Raw genomic sequence first — 20,059 nt, 5'->3', positions numbered from 1 at the left:
CAAGAAGTCCAACCCTCCGGGTGCTGCCCCTCTGGCATCCAAGAAGTACAACCCCCCGGGGGCCGCCCACGTGGCCCCTAAGGAGCCAGAGCCTTGCATAATAATCCTCCAATGTATAAAAAAGTGCCTTTGCTACATTTCCAACACTTACATCTGTGCACTGGCGTGACGTGCTTTGCAATATTTCCATTGATTTGCCATTTAAATCTATGGAAAAGGATTGATGAACAGGGTGTTCACAAGGAACACCTTATTAATCGATTCTTTGACATAGCTTCAAATGGGGAAATATCAGTGTGACTTAAGTCACAGGCTTTCTGGCAGCGGTCCAAAAACCAATCTTGTACTTGTAACTTGGATGATAAAGATGTTGGCACAAAAAATCTGTCTACTTAACCCTCTATGGCATAGCCTTACGAATTCATAACATCATATTTTTGGGGTTTTAACAAATTGAAACTTACCCCTCTACCATAATTTTGCAAAATTCCGTTAGTTTTTTCTGTTTTTGAAAAATCGATTCCCTTAAATTTAAAATTTTGAAAACAAATGTGGTACTTTATTCTTTCAATGCAAGCTACAAAATAGATTAGTGACCCCTAGACTCTAAGATTCCATAAAGGGTTGACAATGAAGAAGACAATCCTATGACAGTCAATTTCTTTTTAGAAAGACGGGGGAAGAAATAAGTATGAAGCGGTAAATATAATAGTTGTTGGTAAGAGAAAGAAAGTGCAAGCTGCAAGAGAGTTTGGAATTTAGGAATCGATTATATTAAAAAAATACAAATATCAGAGATCTTAAAGCCAAAAATGAAGAGTACCTACATAGGTACTGACTTCCTGATTAATAGATGAGCATTTTAATGTGCTGAAAAAGATTTAAAATAAGATGCTACAAACTCTTAATGATAAATCATTTCAGTTTCTAGATAAACAAGATATGACGAGCTGAAATAAATAAGTTAAAATAAGAATTAGGGCACTTGAATTAATATTTTTTAAGATATCTAGGCCTTTGTGATCTATGAGAGCTGTTCAGAAAAGAACTTGAATGGCCCGTAGCTTTGGATCAAACCTACTTATCAAGACAATTTTAATTTGTTTTTTATTTTATTTATTTATTTATTTTTTTTTTTTTTTAGAAAGAAGACTTGAAAAAGTTATTGATTGAGATCAATATCAATTTATTTGATTGAGAATTGGCCAAGTTATGGAAGTTTGAAAAAAAGGTCTACTTAAACCACCTATATGGACTCTTTTTGGACAATTTTCAGTTTCTTCAAAGTGGCCCATGAAACTTTTTCGAACCGTCTTTTAAGACAAAATCTAAGGGGCTCCTTGAAAAAAAAAATATGGTAACAGGTTATTTGCTGTTCGAATCGCAATTTGACAATGCTAACAATAAGAATGCAAAGAAAAAACAAGGCCTACAGAATACTGCCCACTACTGCCACTTGGAAATACTTTGCCCACTTTGGAATACTGGAATACTGCACTAACAAACAGAATCGTCACATGATAGACCAATTTGAACATATCATGCAGTGCCATTTCAGAAATTTCTGAGTTCTCGGGAGGATTAAAAAATCATTAGGAAAATGAACACGGTTAAATTAAAAAAAAAAAAAAATCTTGATAAATTAAAAAAGCAGGCAGTTTGCATTGATCCTGTTTAAAACTGCCAAAACTTTGTCAATATTTGTTCAAATAGGTTAGGTTAGTTTCAATCCTGAGCTTTTAAATCATCCTTTGTTTCCAGTGTCAAGCCAGGTCTTTTCCGAACAGCTCATATGCGTTATAATTTCCAGAATTTGGCCACTATTTTCAAAATTTGATAAAATAATCTAAGAAGAGACAATATGATAAACCTGTGATAGTTACACTGCTGGGGCTGAAATTTGAAAATTATTAATTAGGTACATATTTATTTTACAATTTTTTGAGAAACATATTGTTGCCCGAAAAAAATTCAGAGGTACAAAAAGTTAACACTGAGAGAATTAATTTAAATGTATTGTATTCTCTCGCTATAACAACACTCATTATAACAAAAATCTCGCTTTTGCAAAGGAATCGCCCGGTCCCTTGCCAATTCGTTATAGCAAGAGAGTACTGTAATATACTCTTGGACAAGGATGGAAATATGAGTACTCAATTCTACAAAGAACAGAATAATAATAATAAATTTAATTCCTTAGTTTCAATGATGTTTCGGTTTAAATGCACATTAGGGTCCCTCTCAAAATGTCATTATGCCCTGTGGGCAGAATGGCTGTAAATTGTCTTGAGATATCAGGGCCAAAATTTTGGTTTTGTTGACTGACCTATGAGTTAATGATATCTTAAAAATAAACATCTTGATTTCAATTTACATGGTACCTTGCTACAAAAACACTTTCTTTGTAGAAAGACCTTGGTAGCTGCATTATAGTAAATGAGAATGCCTCCTCATTTTACACTCCCCGTTACAGCTTTAGTCCGTTCGGTTTATTTATCACAAAATATGGGGAGGCATTCTACTGAGCATTATTTGATTCATAATAATAGGTATACTTTGAACAGTTCTTTTCAATTATATATTTGAACTAATTTCTGACCTCCATTGCATTACATGTTTGCCAATGTTCAACCACTTTCCACACTGCCATCTTAGCTGTAGGAGACGATACTTCTGAGATCATCAAAGCCGTCAGAAGCGACGAATTCAGAGAGTTGAAGGTTGTGGAAAGCTCCCTTTTTTCTAGCATGATGAACTCATTAGCTTCCTTTGCGATTATCATAATACAACCGTTAGATAAAGAGGGGTTGATGATTTCCTTTGCAATTTCTTGGATAAATTTCAGCAAACTGACATTTTCCTCTGGGAATTGAGATATTCCTTACAATATTTAGTGACGGCTATTTATTCCACAGATGGACAATTTTCGTTTCAACACAGTGAAGAAGATGGAAAATTTTAATCATCAAACTGAATTGGTATGTTATCAAAATATATGAAATTTTCGAGAAGTGGAAATTACTGGAAAGTTGCAGAAGAAATAGAAAACTAGAAGAGTATAATAACTCTCAAAGCAAACGACTCTAAATTCAAGAAGAAACCATACTTTGGGAAATGCTGATTCATATAGCTAAGTGTTTACTCAGAACCTTTCAAACCAGTAATACTTACAAATTCCAAAACAACACTTTACAGAATTTTGTAATTGGTTTCACAATTTCCTTTCATAAATCAATGCTAAAGAGGAGGGTTCGATACATGTTTTTCTTCCAATCAATTGATTCACATTTTCAACTACTATAGAGACAACCTGCAGATCAAATGAATCCGAAGAAGGAAGCTTGCCTGATGAAATCTTAAAAGGATAGCACCATTGTTGTAAGCTGAGCTTACCCGATTACAAAATTCTAACACTTTCTTTAATTTTTTGAGCTTCTTAACACTTAAATTGTAGGAAGAGTATCTAAGAACGGAAGTAGTAAAAAAACTTACCAAAGATAAGTTCTTTAATCTCACCTCAAAATGGAGCCAGATACCAAAACTTAGACAAAATCTCAAAAACAAGGAAGCATATGAATAAAAGAAATCTACGGAGATAAATATCTCAAAAAGAGTTTTTGTAATCTCCGTTGAGAAATGGCAAAAAGAATCATTATCTATCACTCCAAAATGTGACAGACAAGCTTGCAGGTCACCGCGGAGACAAGACAATCTTCAAATCATCCGGTAAGGAGGCTATAATATCATTGATTTTCACTTTTAGCTGGTCTCTTGTAAAGTCGTTCAGAGTCACTGCTTGAGATTCGCAAAGCTCGATTTTATGCCTAATTCGTAAGATCATGTCCACTCGTTCGACCTCTTGCTTGTCGAGCACCCACTTTTTGAAGTCCTGAAAAGTCAAAAAATTTTAGTATTCTTGAATGAGGTAAGTAAAAGAGGAAGAAGAGGAAAATTATGCACGCACGAAATCCGTGTTTTTCGATTTCCCTGACACGAAATCGCTTGCAAAATAAAATTCCCTGACGTTTTCCCTGATTTCCTTGACAATTCCTGGTCGCTAACCTTTTGACTCCTGAGTTAGATTTTCACCCTGTGCTCCTCCGCCTGAGGTTAGAAATGGCAAAAATGACTATTTAGAGTTTTCTTGCCCTCATTCACCTATTTCTCGACCAAAGAGCTTGAACTTTGTGTGCCTTATCCTTAAGTATGTACGAGTGAAGATCAGTCACCCAAAGTTAAATACTAGCCCCCATTTTTTGAAAAAATGAAGACAGGATTGCCACAGAAATTAGAAAATGAAATTCCCTGACAATTGAAGATGTGTCGGATGATTAAGAGGGCATAATTGTAAATAGTTTTCAGGCAAAATTTGTTGTTCAAAACCTCAAACCCATTCTACAAAGCAAATGAAGGTGATTTAACAAACTTCCCTTGACATTTGCGCCATTTTTGCCATTTTCCCCGACATTTCCCCGTTTTCCCTGACTTTTTAAAATTTCCTGGTATTTCCCGGTTTTCCTTGACTGTGGCAACCCTGTGAACCGAAAATGAACATTTTTGATGTGCGATTTTGCGATGACGAGTATACTTGTCCGTAGGAGGCAAAGGGCATTTTGCATACTCTGACCACAACGAATCATAAACATTTTATTGTAAGGGAATGCTTAATCAATTTTAAGTTTTGCTTTGCTGAGAACTGCCTGGGAATTGATGTAGATAGGAACTGGAAAATCAAAGAAAAGATCAAAGCTGAAAGGGCAGGACTTACAGCATCTGACAAAGCTTTGAGCTGAAGAACTTCTAATTTTTCGGCCATTTTCTTGTACTTGGCATTGTACCAGCCGCTAAAGTTGAGAGATCTAAAGAATTTTCGATATAACCCTTCCCAGTCGCCTTTAATCCTTGACGTAAGCTGAGGGCCAGAAGATTCTAGTGATGCGAAAAAATCATCTGGATTAAATGGATAAGGAACTGGAGTCGCCTGAAAGAAGAAGGAAATACGAAATTAGTAATTATATGCAAGAAAACGAGGATAGGATAGAGGTGCACAGTGGCCATTTGTAAAATATGTTAAGCAAATTTTCGGATTTTGAAAAAAATGAAGCAATGCTTTGACCCCCCTCTTGATAGAGCGTTATATTTTATGAACCATGATAATAAGGTAAGTGAACTGTTCAAATTTATAAGAAACGTTCCATAAGAAAGGGCTCATTTTTGGGAATTCCAAATGAGATGTTCAGATTGAACAATAATTGAACTTACGAGGTCCGTTAAATTAGAAACCGGATTTTGGTGATAATTAGCCCACAATGCGCCCGAATTAGGTTTTCTTGAACTTTTTTGATAGCTGATAACATACTGAAGAACGCTAGATTCACAGATTTGGTTTATTTTGATCAGTGTCTATTCTGTGTCACCTTGAATACGAGTAAGTTAGGTACGTTCTGCGATTTTCATCATGCGATCACTGATAGAGCAAAGATTTAACATTGAATTTTGTTTTAGACTCGGTATACCTTGTACCGAAACTTTTGGTATATGCTAAGTAAAGTTTACCATGATCATTGTATGAGATGTTCCCACTGTTTTGAATGGGTTAAACGATTCAAAACTGGTCAGGAGTCCGTCGAAGATGATAAGTTTGGGAATCGACCATCAACGGTAATTGAAATTTGCCACTTGGAAGAGGTGCGGGCAAAAGTGCTCAAAAATGCTCGTTTTGAGCCTGCTGAACAGTGTAATATTTCTGAAGGTTCTGTACACCTACTTTTGATAGAATATGTAGACATGCATGAGTTTCAGGTACACTTGCCCCTTGATTATTGTCCGTTGAACAAAAATCCAACCAAAAGTCAATTTTCCTTTAGCTGTTTGAACGTTCTAACAATGATCCTACTTTTTGGATGGTATAATTTTCGGTGACAAAACTTGAGTGTACCTCTACAATATGAAGACGAAACTCCAATCATCCTTGTGTATTGAAAAAGGTAGTGCAAGACCGAAAAAAGAGAGACAAGTTCGGTCAAACATAAAAATTGCAGAACAACCATGACGCCACCTTACTTCAAGCCACAACCCAACGAAGCTAATTAGGATTTTTCAAATTCGTGAATGTAGCGTTCTTAAGTATATTTCCAGCTATCAGAAAAGGCCAAAAAAACCTAATTCGGACGCATTGCAAGTTATCACCAAAATCTGGTTTCTAGTCCAACAGGCCTCGTATAGCAAAGGATAAGAGGATAGAAGAGAATTTGTTTTTTTCATACCTTGAATGGGGATACGTTTTTCTGCAAGGGCATGAGAGTGCCCATGTACCTTTCGAGGGGTATCATGAAGCTTTGGGTGAGTTCTAAAAGGTGCCGCTTCAGGAGGGCTGACTGGACTTCATTTGGTCTATTTGTTGTTATACCCTTCAATAATTTTTTGACGATAGCTTTGTCTTTCTGGAGATGCGGCTGATACTGAGTATATACTCCTGGCTTTGAGTCCAGTAGCTTTAACCCACTGCCCCTTTTCTTCAACTTAAAAGTTTGAGAATTATCTGAAATAAAGTAATACATAAAAATAAAAAATGTAGATGCAGATAAATAAAAAGATAGTGAAAATTGTAAAATGTTTCAGAAATGCACTGAAAAGTGAGGCCAAAACGGTTTCTACAGGGTAAATAATTCATAAATTGAGAGAAAAAGTCAATATTATCATGCCCTGTAAAATTTTCTAAATCTGTAAGTAGCATCAAATAAAATATTCTTGAAAAATATAGGAAAGTTAAACGGTACTCAGGATAAAGAGGCGAAAATTAATTTTCAACATAAAATTCTATTAACATAGATTTTTGCAAGATCTCTCATTTCAATCAACTTGCTACTAGAATTCAATGTCACCAAGCAGAATAGACGCTGAGAACATACAAGATCAGAAAAAAACAACATGCAAATAACTAATTATAGATTTAAAAAATGCATCGGCGGATACGCATTTTTTATATCTCTCTCTTTGGATACCTAGATCCTTTTCTATTTAGCGACATTTTATTGATTAACAGTAAATCCAAGGTACTGGAGGAATAAAATATATGGGTAAAAGCATGTAAGACATCACAATGGTCATTATACTATCCGAGTTGAAAACTCTTAAATTGTTAGAGAAATAAGAGGGGCTTGCAACATTAAAATAAATACTAAGTAAAATGTTACTGTGAATGAAATTCAAAGGATTTAACTTTGCTCTCTTTTAATGATTGTTGCTTGAATAGTTTTAGTATTAAAAAAATAAATGAATAGAAAGTATGCGATAAAATTAGACATCAGATGTACTTAGACAGATTCCGGTTAGTGCTGTCAAGCTGTGTATATAAAGTTAAACGGTGGACACTGATGTTTACCTAAATTTGCAGAATCAGGAATTTTGATCACGTGTGGCCAATGTTGAAGAGTTTTGGCGAAAAATGGATTAGTAACACCCAAAATCACAGACGGAGGTGCTTGAGCCCTAGAGGTGTATTCCTTGAACTCATTGTCATGAATAGTAAAATAAGGCCGGAAGTCTGCATGGTATTTTAAAGGCACAATCATACTGCACAGAGAAAGGTGAAAAAATAAGATTAAAGTTACGAGAAGGAAACTTCCCTCTTGAAATACATTTGAAGCATTGGTTCACATGAAGCCAAGCCTGTCTTCATGGTCAGAGCTGCAATGGGCTATTGATGTGTTCTTGTGAAGGTTGGTAGTCTATGATATACCTGTTTCTACGTAATTTTTCTTCCAAAAAAATTGTTTGAGGAGGGCCTCTACATTTGTTTGAAGAAAACTTTTTGATACTTTTGTTTGTTGAAGAAAATGAAATTCTGTGACAATTTCTTGATTTTCCTGACACATTTTAGTGGAATTCCCCAACAATGGAGAATTTGCATGCACATTTTTTACTGCTTCATTCGAAAGGTCTTAAAGAGCTGATTTCATAGTATTTTTTATAATTTTTTTCTGATATGAGAAATAGTATAAAAATAGATTTAAAAGTGAGAAAATGCACCGCCTTGTGACGTTATCTGGCAGCATTTCCCATTTAAACACATGTATTTTAGCAGATTAGATAATTTTGTCATATCTTCTCCAGTAATTGTTCAATTCATTAGCCAAGGGTATCCTTGTCTTCAGTTCACTCAGTAGTTTCTACTTAAACACAAAATTCATCAAATTTCAGACACCTGCAAATTCTCTATTGAAGATATGCCAGATGGTTAAAGAGACATGATCAGAAATGAATCTCTCAGTTCGAAAACGATCCATCTTGGCAAAATGAAATTTTTCAAGAAATGATAAAAACTGTATAAAAGCCAGAAGAGGAATGTTTCTGTGCAAGAAAATGAACATCGTAAGAGACTCAAGTTGGGTTGTTTTCCAACTGAGAGATTCAAACAGTTTACGAGCAAAATTTGTTGTTCGAAACATCATACCCATTCTAGAAAGCATATAAAGGTGACTTAGTGATTTATCCCTAACACTTTTGTCAATTTCCCAGACATTTTCAGGTTTTCCCAGACTCTTTAAAAATCCAGTAATACCAATACTGATAAAACTAACCCTGAAATTGACAGGAAAAGATTAATTGAAACAACAAACGTTTCTAATATTGCTATAAGCCTTGAAAGATATGGAAATACTAATAGGGAAGAAAAAAATTTACCTGACTAAGGCTTGGACCATTTGTGAGCAAACAGCAGGGGATGAGGACATGACTATAATGGGTTCACCAATTAAAACAAGCTCCCACAACAGGTGAATATGACTGACGATGTGAGAGAATGAATTGAAAATGTTGATTTCATGAACCGTGGCTAAGAGCGTAGAAGAGAGACAGGAAGCGACAGACGAAATTCCGATGGATGGCTGACTTTTGTTGCTATCGACAGGAATTTGAGTCTGAAAAAAATATCAATGTCTTAATCAGAGAGGAATTATTGTACAGTGATAACAGTCTCAATTGGACAACATTTTGCAATTGGGAACTAAAATATCTGACTCATCCTTAAAAACACTTGTGTGGGTAGGGAAATTAATGGTATATACCTGCTTCAATTATCTGCAATTCGGATAACCCAAATTTTCTTTTTTGGTGGCTTGGAAAACATTCCAGCCCAAAAAAGCTGCAATGCTAGGGCACAAATTTCCATGCACAATTTCTTCCAAAAATGATAATCAACAGAATAACTTCTTTCAAATCATAAGACATTCATCTTTAACTAATTATTACATTTCTGTCTAACATTTGACAAGTGTTCTAATAGAGTTCCTCAAAATACAGCCCAATCTTGGTATAATAGCTTAATTTTGGATGATTTAAGATTTTAATTACCCATAAGAGCTCTTGTCCTGATCATTGCCAAGAATTGGGACTCCTGTATTAGTAGAAAGGTGACATTCAGCGTCATATTTAAAGGCCAAAAGAAAATTTCATGACCTTATTGATGAAATATTTTAGGCTCTGAATAAAAATGTTTTACAAAGTCATTTACAGTATTAAATATTTACTTTCATAAAACACTTATTGAGAGCTTTGTTTTTAAATTGGAAAATTGTTGATTAAGAGGACAATTTTCTATACCTTGGACTATCACAAAATAGCAATAAGATTTCATTATCACTATTTATGACAATACTGGTGAAACACCCATAGAAAATTAAGAGATGCATTTTATTTTCAAGCAACACTCTATCAAAATATATTTACAGTTATACCAAAGGAAAGCGCAGTTGCGGAGCAATTCATGAGATCAGAGGGAAGAATCTTTGCTGTTAGTTCTGATCAATGTAAAAAGCTTCTACCAGAGAGCGTTTTAGAATGAAAAGTAGCTGAAATTGTTTAAGTAAATATACCTGAATTAAGGAACCAAAAATAGGTAAAACAACTGAATGGCCTGGTGATAGTGATGGCCATCGGTCAATATCGTGACAAGCTGCTGTGATGCTTTCGAGACCATGGTTAAAAAATTCAGGAGCAATGATGCCACATAACTCCGTGAATAAATTAATGAATGGCAGTCTTGAAATGATAATAACACTCTAGAAATAGACAAAATTGAAAATTTAAAAGAGAAAACAAGGGAACTGCGTCCAATAACAAATAACAGAATTAAGTAAATCACACTGTTTTAAAATAGGAAGATGGAGTGAACATAGTATCATCACTAGATTTCATTTTTTTCAAACAAAAATTTGGATTGACCTACTCCTTTGAATTGCTGAATAAAAAACCCTCAAAGCTTTGAAGATTCTTTTCATGTAAAAAACTTTGCCTGTAATCAGCAATGTCTTGACAAAATAGTTCTGTAGCCAAGTGAAAACATAAAGAAAATATAACTAATTTTAGATGCAAGTTAAACGGTACGCAAAGAGATACAATTGTTACTATCTTAGACACAAGGTGAGACAAGATAAATAACGATCGTAAAAGCATGCGCTCTCCGTTCACAGGGCTTCAAGATAACTCTTTTACCTTCCAATAATAACAATAATGGCGGCCTAATGAGGCCACACCTCTTTAAAAGTGCTACTTTGAGCTTCAAATCCTTTTTTTTGGAAGGGTCTAAAAACAAAAAACTTGGATGAGGTTATTAGGCAACATTTAGTGGAGATTTAGGTTTTTAATAAAAATTGGCTAGGGGTAGGTTCCAACCTGTACCTACAAGAAATTTTTCCTGCTAAAAATTTAGTATCTGGAAATAAAATTCTGAGTGCAAAAATTTGGCTTTAAGTTTTGAATAGTTGAGTTCATGGTTATGGCAGGATTAGAATCTGAAGCCTTTTTTTAAAAATTTCAAATCATATCACTTGGTTTTCTTTTAATTTCCTGGTTGTAGGTTGTTTTCTCAGTATGAAGAATTGAACTAGGTACTAGACAGAAGGATTTATGATTACCTTCTGAAAATACCCTCGCGGTAATGAGTGGTCCTTCACTTGCCGGAAGAAAACATATCCATAAAAATAAGCTCTGTGTACTTGTAAATATGGCGGACATTTATTGTTGTATGCAACATGTTCTTCGCTCAACTCAGCACCAGACGTTTGACGAATGCGGAAGTGAAATTGTGTGTCACCCATGCATCCCGAGTTAGAGTCTGGGAAGGCCAAGTAGCAGATATTTGTTTGATCTTCTTCGGACAATGCGTCATTAGGAAAGATTACCTGGAACATTGTAATTAATTAGAGAAAGGTAACAGAGAGGACAACTTTTCTTTCATACTTAGATCATTATCAACTGATTCCGTTATACTATGTTGTCTGGAATTAAACACAGAAATTGACAGTCATGTTGTTGCTGTATTTGAACAAAACCTCAATAAATCTGATGCCACCAATTCCAGAATAAATTATCCATTTAGTCTACGGAAATCCTGAGGGCATTAATGACAGAATATATTAGACTGTGAAGGTTTCTTCACTCCTTCGGTTTCTTTCTCCAATACCACTGATCACCACAGTGCATTCTTGATTTGATCAGCCAATGCTGGTGTCACGACCAATAAAGCCACCGCTGGTGGCTATAGTACCACCAGTTACTACAATCAATGGTCAGAGAGTACCGGGAAATTTTTCAGTATGATCTACCATTCCACCAGTGGCATTAGTTACCTACCTTCCAAATTAACACTGAAAGCAAACCATTGATTTCAGGCAGCCATGTTCTTAAATGGCAACCGATCAAGTACTGCTGGTGGATTCATTTACGACTAAAAGAGAACATTTCAAACGCGGCGCAAGCAAACCCGAGTTGTGGACCCTTAGTATTGGACAAAAGCTGTTGAGGTTATGTTTACCAATTGCTTTCTCCCCTCAAAATAATTGAGGCATCCATGTACAGATTGAAGGTAATCTTTATAATAAGGAGATGGATAAAAATTGTGCAGGATAAATTGGAACATTATTATCCTTTTTTTAGATGAAACATTGAGTGATAATGAGACCGGGTCAATCAAAGGGCATGAACATCATTAACCTGCATACCAAAATTTACTGCGGATAAAATGTCACAGCGACTGATATTACAGGCTTGGCAATGAGCTCAAAGTTCTGCAGTTCCTAAAAAGTAGGGCTCTTTCAGGAAAGGGGCTTCTTACCTCAATAGCTTGTCCCAGTTCCAAGTCGAAAGTAACAATGCAAATACATTGAATCCAACTTTTCAACTTCTTCCATTTGAGTGGATTGCCATTTGCATTAATATTGCAAACGTGACCATGATCCGTAGAACCAGATTCTCCAGATTCTGTTGCCATTGTAGATCACTCTAAGGCAGGAGCCTCATTTTCTGTTCATTTTGGAAGTACTGGAGCAATTTGAAAGCAACTCCATTGTTTTGATTCGCGAAACGGGACGACACTAAAAATGAAGCTAGCACATGAATGTGATACCGTGGAACATTAAATTCGAAAGAGCAGAGATGGGAGAAAAGGGAGCCATTTCAATATCGCATTAATTAAGTAATGATTGTAATTGTCACATTTTATCACTAAGTCTGAAAACAACGTAATCAAAACATATCAACACGTGATTAGTTTTCAAGGACCTTTCACTCTTCCGAAAAATACAACTGCGTCCTTGAACAAGAAAACGGTGAGTGGTGGCGTTGCAAGTGGCCGAACATTGAACTACACAGGTGTTCAAAAATTTCCCGGGAGAGATAGTGCACGTTTTGTGAGATGTTGCGAGGTCGTGATCCATTTCGAAAAGCAAAACGAATTTTCACGGAATCACCTCCAATGTCTTATAGTTTTTTTAGATTTCACGGAATCACTTCTAAATATCTTTTTTTACAGTTGTTTTAGGTTTTCTATCCTTTTTGGATTACACATACCTACTAAAGTTTTTGGATACCACATAATAGCGTGGGAACTGTTTAGAAGTAAATTATAAAATTATAGGGGGTAATGGGGTGTCTAAATTAACTTTAATGAAATTTATACGCTAACTTATGTATTATGTCCCTTACAAAAGCTAGACTGAGTTGATCGCGGCGCTTTGATGCAACTATTCGTGTTTCACGATTGTGCGTGTTGCCCACTCAAGAGTTGAAGGCGCTCCCACTTTTCTCATTTCCTCAGAAATACTCGGGATCGTGTCAGCAGTTGCAGCATCCCCATGAGAAAGGTTGTATTGCCACATTATTGGCATGCGAGGCCAAAGCAAGAGTATCAAAGACCAATAATTCGGGGCATATGTCGACCTACAAAATACAAATACTACATTGAGCTGGCTGCTGCGCTTTAAATGTAACTATTCGTGTTTGCATATTCAAAAATTGAAGACACTACCATTTTCTCATCTACTCAGAAATGCACGGAAGTATTTGTGTTTGGTTGTGGCATGCACTCACATTACAGAAGACTAGGGTGGGAAAATTATTGTCATCTCAATCTTTTGCTACAATAGTGCCGCTCTCTGGGTGATCAACGAATTCTAGGCTAGCTTTCACGGATTTTTTAATTTACAACTTTTCAAATGAGTTCTGAACAAGCTTTGATGAATATTTTCGTACGGAGCTTTTTCACTGTTGGTTTCATTAGGTAAGCATTCCCTTGAGAATAAAAAGTTCTATGGAGCGCGTTACCAATCACGGGTATGAAAAGAAAAGAAAAGAAAAGAAAAGAAAAGAAAAGAAAAGAAAAGAAAAGAAAAGAAAAAAAAATCCTAAATTTTTCTTAAAAAATCCTGAGAGATATTTTCTTTTTTTTAAAAAAAGAGTATATTTATTAGTCGCTTTTACAGCGTGCCTGGGCGCTTTGCGACACTAATGTAATTTCATCTTGAATGCCACCTATCCAAGTTTTTGCTGGGCTTCCCTTAGGTGTCTCCTTTCAGGAGGAATCTATTTTACCTTCTGAGGCAATTTATCATCGGCCATTCGTTGAGCACGAATATAGCAGATAAGCTGTTTGGTCATAATTTCTTGAAAGATGTCCTGCTCGGCGTTTATTATCTCACGAACTCTTTCGTTCCTTGCTTGATCCCTTCTTGAGGTTCCAGCTGATCTTTGTCAGAAATCCATCTCGGTTTCCTTAAGAACCTTTTGGGTACGATCTTTCAGGGACAAAATTCTGGATTTTAAACGCTTATAACTCCGTTTATACAAAACGTTGAGGTTCTAGAAGTGGCTCCATTGGTTTCCTTTTGAAATTCTCTTCAGATAGCACCCCTTAAAATTCAAAATGTGACGAAATAAATATTAAAATTTGTAATTATAGTAAAAAAGTTCACGTCCGACCTCTCCAATTGACTCGATCCACTGTGCGCCATACGCTAAAAATCTGCCGAGATCCATAACCGACGAATCGACGAATGTCCGCCACTGACCGATTTTCGACAATTCGCGGGATTTTTAAAGAAGCTTGCAAGTATTAAGATAAAAACTTAGACAGTTAACACAATTTTACAGGCTATGTAACTATACTTTAAACTAAATTTGTTTAAATTTCTCTCGGGAGTCGGTATTAAAAAATTCAGAGTTCTTTCTTACATTTTGATTTTCTTTTCAGTATCTTGAATGTGCGTGTTGCATATTCGAAAATTGAAGGCGCTCCGCTTTACAGAGACTTCACGAGGTTGATGGTGGCGCCTTGATGCAACTATTCGTGTTCTACGAATGTGCGTGTTGCATGTTAAAAAATTGAAGGCGCCGCGCCGCCGCTTATCTTGCATCTCTTCGAAATGCACGGGAATTGTCAGCTGTAGCACCCTATTGACTGAGTACCAATATCATCGTCCCTCTGACGTAAGGACTTACCTTAATTTCCAAGTAAGCCCTGCTCTCCGAATAACTCTATACTTTCTGCGGCTAATGTGGAGATAGAGATACGCCCTTACGCCAGAAGAGCGATGATATGGGGAGAGTATTGCTAGTTAACGTCACGAGGCCAGACTCCTCCGAAGACCACACTGAGTTGGATGTGACGCCTTGCCTTGATGCAATTATTAGTGTTCTACGGCTGTGCGTGTTGCATGTTCAAAAATCGAAGGCACTCCAGCTTTCCTCAGCTATTCAGAAATGCACCAGGATTTGTCAGTTGTCAGCTGTGGCACCAAAATGAAAAAGTGCCTATGTAGGGAAAGTATGGCCACCTGAATACTTTGACTATCAAAAAAAAGTTCCGCTCTCTGATTGGTCGACGAATTTCAGGCTCTCGTGGTAGCCCCTACTCTCTTAGTCTTAGACCGAGGTGGGCAAAGAAGGAAGGGCGAGCTTTGAGAGGGAGGATTGGACTGACCTTTTAAATGGAGACTTTGCATGAAAAAATGTTATTGCTACATCTGAAAGTGCTTAACGAGCTGCGTTTGGAATATGTCTCATGATTTTTTTTTCATATGGGGGATTTTAGAAAAATATATTCTGAAGTGAGAAAATCTGCCGTCTTGTGCGGCGTTTTTTTTTTAAAGAGTAGTGAGTATTAGAAAGTTATTTTTGCCGTAAAATGAAAAGTCTCCATTTTTTTTTTAACCTGAAGCCGGTCATTTTGCGCTGCATGGAATTTGTCGCGTAAAGACGCAACCACATTTCAATGATTCCGAATTCCTCCTCGCAAATTGCAGCGTTACTTACCCATGGAGAGTCTCATTTCCAACTGAAAATTTCACTAATTTGTCTTTTCAGCTCATGCTAAAAGGCTAAAATCAGAAAAATTCGGACGAAAATTGCATCGGCACATTATTGTAAAAAATTGAATCGTTTAGGTTAATTTTGCGACCTCGGAATGGAGTTAGCTTCGCTCGTACGGGCAACGAAGCACAGTGGATCGAGTCAATAGGAGAGGTCGGACAAAATTTGGAAACTTTGAACACTTATAACTCCGTTTATACAAAACTTTGAGGTTTTGAAAGTGGTACCATTGGCATTATCCTAAAATTTTCTTCTAGTAGCACTCCTTGAACTTTAAAATGTGACGAAATATAAATAAAAATTCGCATTTTTTGTCAAACATTTCATATCCGACCTCCCTAATTGACTCGATCCACTGTGCGACAGACTGTATGAGTTTCCAGTTTAAGTCACATTCTTCCTTACTCCGTCACAATTCGCGGGGTCAAATTTGTGTGAAAATCATTTCATGGCAACGAACATGGAGCCAAAAGGGCCGGATAAGGACTTTTGGATTGTAAACGCGGTACAAGACGTTTGCAGCGGAATTGAACGATGTCCAGAACGACCTCTGTGTCCGCATCCGCACGGATGGCGCACAATGGGCTCATACTGAGTCACCATGACTGATTATTCTTGACATCGATGGACACAGCGATAGACATAGAAAACATAGGAAGTATGGAGTGATCCTATTGGTTGAAATCGTTAGTTCTTGGGCGAAAATTTAAAATAAGGGACATTTCAGGGTGAAAAAAGTCGGAAAATGAGTTCATATTAAGGCCAAAAGAATTGGAGTATTAGGAGTAGAACATGTATATGCTAATAAAAGATCAGGGGCAAGAATGTCCCCTATTTCAAATTTTCGCCCTCCTATAGACCAAGGGAGAAAATGATGGACTAACAATAGGGTCTCTCGTAGGTTGCCCATTGCAACCTCTGGCTTGCATTCGGCCTTGTGTCCATTCTGTCTTCTTTGTCTATAGTTTTTTCCTTTGTCTATCAATTCCAACAATCAGCCTGCTGCTCATTGAGAGGAGTTATAGAGATGTTACCAGCAAGTTTGGAAAAAATACTTTTAATTCCAATCTGGACACATCTAGTGAGGGATCTATCCAAATGTGTAAAAAACCTGTTGGTTATGATATCTATATATAACAACAGTGCTGCCGTGCTAAGAAGAAACGCCGTATGAATGTCAAATTTGCTCTCAAAAAAGAGTTATTTTTGAAGATAGTTATAAATATTTTTCCTTAAAATTTTCAACAACTTCAGGTAAAATTGCGATCAAAATCATCTTAAAAATTGGCGGAAAAATATTTACTTTTCCAGAAAATTCGTTATTTACCAAAGACAATTTGGCAACGCTTGAAGGTTCATGCGGCGGTTTTCCTTGGCACGGCAGAGTACCTTATGAAAGGGGTTTTAACTCAGTAAAATACGTTGGAGGCAACGGTGCTGGCTTCTGATTTTCCCCTGATAATTCGAATAGGTGATAATATAGGTGTGCGACTCTTTGGCCCTTTATACTACAGATATCGAGGACCGAACCTTGGTAAAAATTGGCAGTGGAATCCGTGATCCAAAATACCATAGACCTACAGCCGGCTGTAAGATTTCCAATAGCTTCTATAGCCGGCAACACCATTTCTTATAGCCTTTTATAGCCGATGGCGATTAAGCAACAGCCTGGCGATAAAGTGTATGCTAAACGTTACTAATTACGGATGCTAGGACTTAGTGAGTTTTTAGATTATTGCTCTCTTTTAGTGCCGTAGTATCTTGACTTATTTTGTGAAGAAAGCTCCGTACTCTTAAACGATGCCTGTCATTCTTAATATGTTGGAGTGCCTTCAATTTCGTATGATGCTGTGCAACACCTCTGTGGTGAAAAAGTTGCTTGACGCGCCGCGGCTCGATGGGCGGCCGGCCAGCGCCTACAAACCTAACAGGGATACTTCACGCATTGCGCAATGCGTGAAGTATCCCTGTTAGGTTTGTAGGCGCCAGTGCGTCGCCGCTTCGCTTTGTGTTAGGCTCTAATATTTAATCTCGGGGAGTCAGCGTTTTTCAACTCATGACTTTGAAATGTTTGCACACTCTGTATGGATTATTCTCATTTTAATTGATGAAAACAAATATGTAGTAAAGGAAAATATAATGTGTGTTTTGTAAAAATTAAGGTGATTCCGTACAAACTTAAGGATTTACAAAGCACACGAATTTCTACACAATTTCTTATAGCCTTTTATAGCCGATGGCGAAAAAGCAACAGCCAGGCAATAAAGTGTATAGCCCGGCGGTAGGAACTATAGCCCGGTTGTATAATTTTTTATCGCTTCGTGTAGCCCGGCCGTATGATCTTTTCCACTTTCCACAGCCAGCTATATGATTTTCTATCGCTTTCTTCAGTCGGCTATAAGAACCCCTTATGGTATTTTGAAACGCAGCTCCTATCGCCAATTTTTACCAGGGAAGTACGAAACCACGTATTTCCATTGCGGTGTCTTTTAAATTTCTGCTCCTATGTTACTTTTTCAAAGATAAAAAAAGGGAACTTTACAAGTTATTATTTATCCAGAGTATTCTGCCTATAAAAATCAAGATAATATTTTCAAAAAATTACGTTGGCTCGTTTTCCAAATAAAGAGTAACGTAAGGCAGGAAGTTTGCAACGTCCCAAAAGGAGGTACGTGGTTTCGCACTTTGAGCATCGATGAATGCAAAACAACATTGGTTATAATATCTAACAACACTACTAAGAAACGGGGGTTTCAAATCTGTAAACTACGTTGCAAACAACGGAGCCGTCAGCTGGTTTTTCCCTGATTATTCAAATTGTTGAAAATGTAGGTTTTTGCCTCTTGGGCCCTATACTACAGGTATACCTAAGCTCTCAAATTACCTCGATTTTCGATTTTGTCATAGTTTGTTGCATTAGCAATAAACATAGAAATGGACTCTGACGATTATTAAATCGTTAGAGTCATCTATGATTTTTGCTATAATCAGCGGGTCTAAATCACACCTCTCAGTGTGCCCCCTTTTTTAAAATTTTTAAAATTACCTCTGACCGCGGCTAATTTAGGACGCGAGGCTGAGCCGTCCTTCGGGGACAAGGCCACTTTTTCGGTCTTGCTCCAAACATTTAGAGAGAGCGGGCTCATTCAGAGCCCAGGTTACTGCCAGACAAATGCCAACAATCAATTTTTCAAAATTTCAGGAGATCCAGATTGGAGTAAGTTCCTCGCCCTCAGGCAGATCCAGTATAACTCTTTAAAATCCCCTTTTAACTTCAGATTTCGATATTTATGAGATCATAGATGAATGCAACGCCGAAACAAATGGTAAAATGCCTTAATGAGTTTGGAAAAATTACGGGGATAAAAGTTTTGTTTTGATCGAAAGAACACGCTCCTGCAGTCTCGTGGTTCAACTTCAGAGCACTCATGTTGGATACTTGATTGTATACGGACGATATGGATAGGAACGACATGAATCGATCGAAAAATGAAAACGTGAATCCATCAACGTATGATAGAGGATTTGCATGTGTCTGAAATTTTGTGAATTTCGTCCTTAAAATGATACTGCTAGGAAAACTGAGTGCGAGGATATCCTTGGTTTCTAAATTGAACAATTATTGGACAAAATATGACAAAATAACCTATTCTACTAAAATACTTGTGTTTGAATAGAAAATGCCGCCACATGACGTCATAAGGCGGCACATTTTCTCACTTTTAAATCTATATTTCCCAAATTCCCTTGTCAGAAAAATATTATGAAAAGTACTGCGAACTCAGCTCATTAGGAACTCTCAGCTGAAGCAATAACATTTTTGTGTGCAAATTCTCCATTCGATCGACAAGAATCGGTCGATTCACAGGTTTTGATAGATTCACGATCGAGTTGTTGTTCGATTTACAGGTTTGTCGATCGATTCGCGGGTTTGTCGATTGTACCACTGAGTTTTCGGTCGATTCACAGGTTTTTCGATGGATTCATGTCGACCAAATCCGTATCCTCCGTTGTTACATTGTTAATAATCCGGGCTTTTTTCAGCGTTAGTAATTCCACTGTGCGACGGTTGTGCGGAGAGCGGCGCGGCGGCTTGCGGTGGGCCGGCCCGGTAGCCACCGTGGAAGTGGGGAGCTTCCTTCACGTGGTAGCCACCGTGGAAGTGGGGAGCTTCCTTCACGTGGTAGCCACCGTGGAAGTGGGGAGCTTCCTTCACGTGGTTGTCTCAGTTGCTTGGATACCGAACCAAAGAACACACAGCACCGCGCTTCGCCAGTGTCCCCGGATTCGTTCTCTCGTAAACCCTCCAATTTCCGCGGGTTCAAATTTTAACAATTCATCAATATTGCGACATTTTTCTAACAACCCACAGTTCGCCTCTCCAACCTTGTAACCGGTTGCGCTCTCCCAGAAA

At 37.2% G+C, this 20,059-nt stretch overlaps 1 protein-coding gene across 1 annotated transcript; it reads right to left on the bottom strand.

Annotated features, from left to right (window-relative positions):
• Positions 1–750: 750 nt before the first annotated feature.
• LOC109033890 (protein DENND6B) lies at positions 751–12,574 on the bottom strand. The gene is made up of 8 exons (XM_019046738.2): positions 12,116–12,574; positions 10,917–11,183; positions 9,876–10,061; positions 8,686–8,921; positions 7,385–7,575; positions 6,267–6,541; positions 4,769–4,981; positions 751–3,889 (listed from the first exon to the last, which is right to left on the bottom strand). Exons 1-8 carry the CDS (start codon positions 12,269–12,271, stop codon positions 3,692–3,694), a joined length of 1,722 nt encoding a protein of 573 aa, XP_018902283.2. The 5' UTR covers positions 12,272–12,574; the 3' UTR covers positions 751–3,691.
• Between the last annotated feature and the right edge of the window lie 7,485 nt (positions 12,575–20,059).

This window comes from Bemisia tabaci, chromosome 6 (genome assembly GCF_918797505.1).
Source record: "Bemisia tabaci chromosome 6, PGI_BMITA_v3".
Classification (NCBI taxonomy): domain Eukaryota; kingdom Metazoa; phylum Arthropoda; class Insecta; order Hemiptera; family Aleyrodidae; genus Bemisia; species Bemisia tabaci.
Note: the sequence above shows the minus strand (reverse complement) of the source record. Positions and strands in the feature narration are given on the sequence as shown.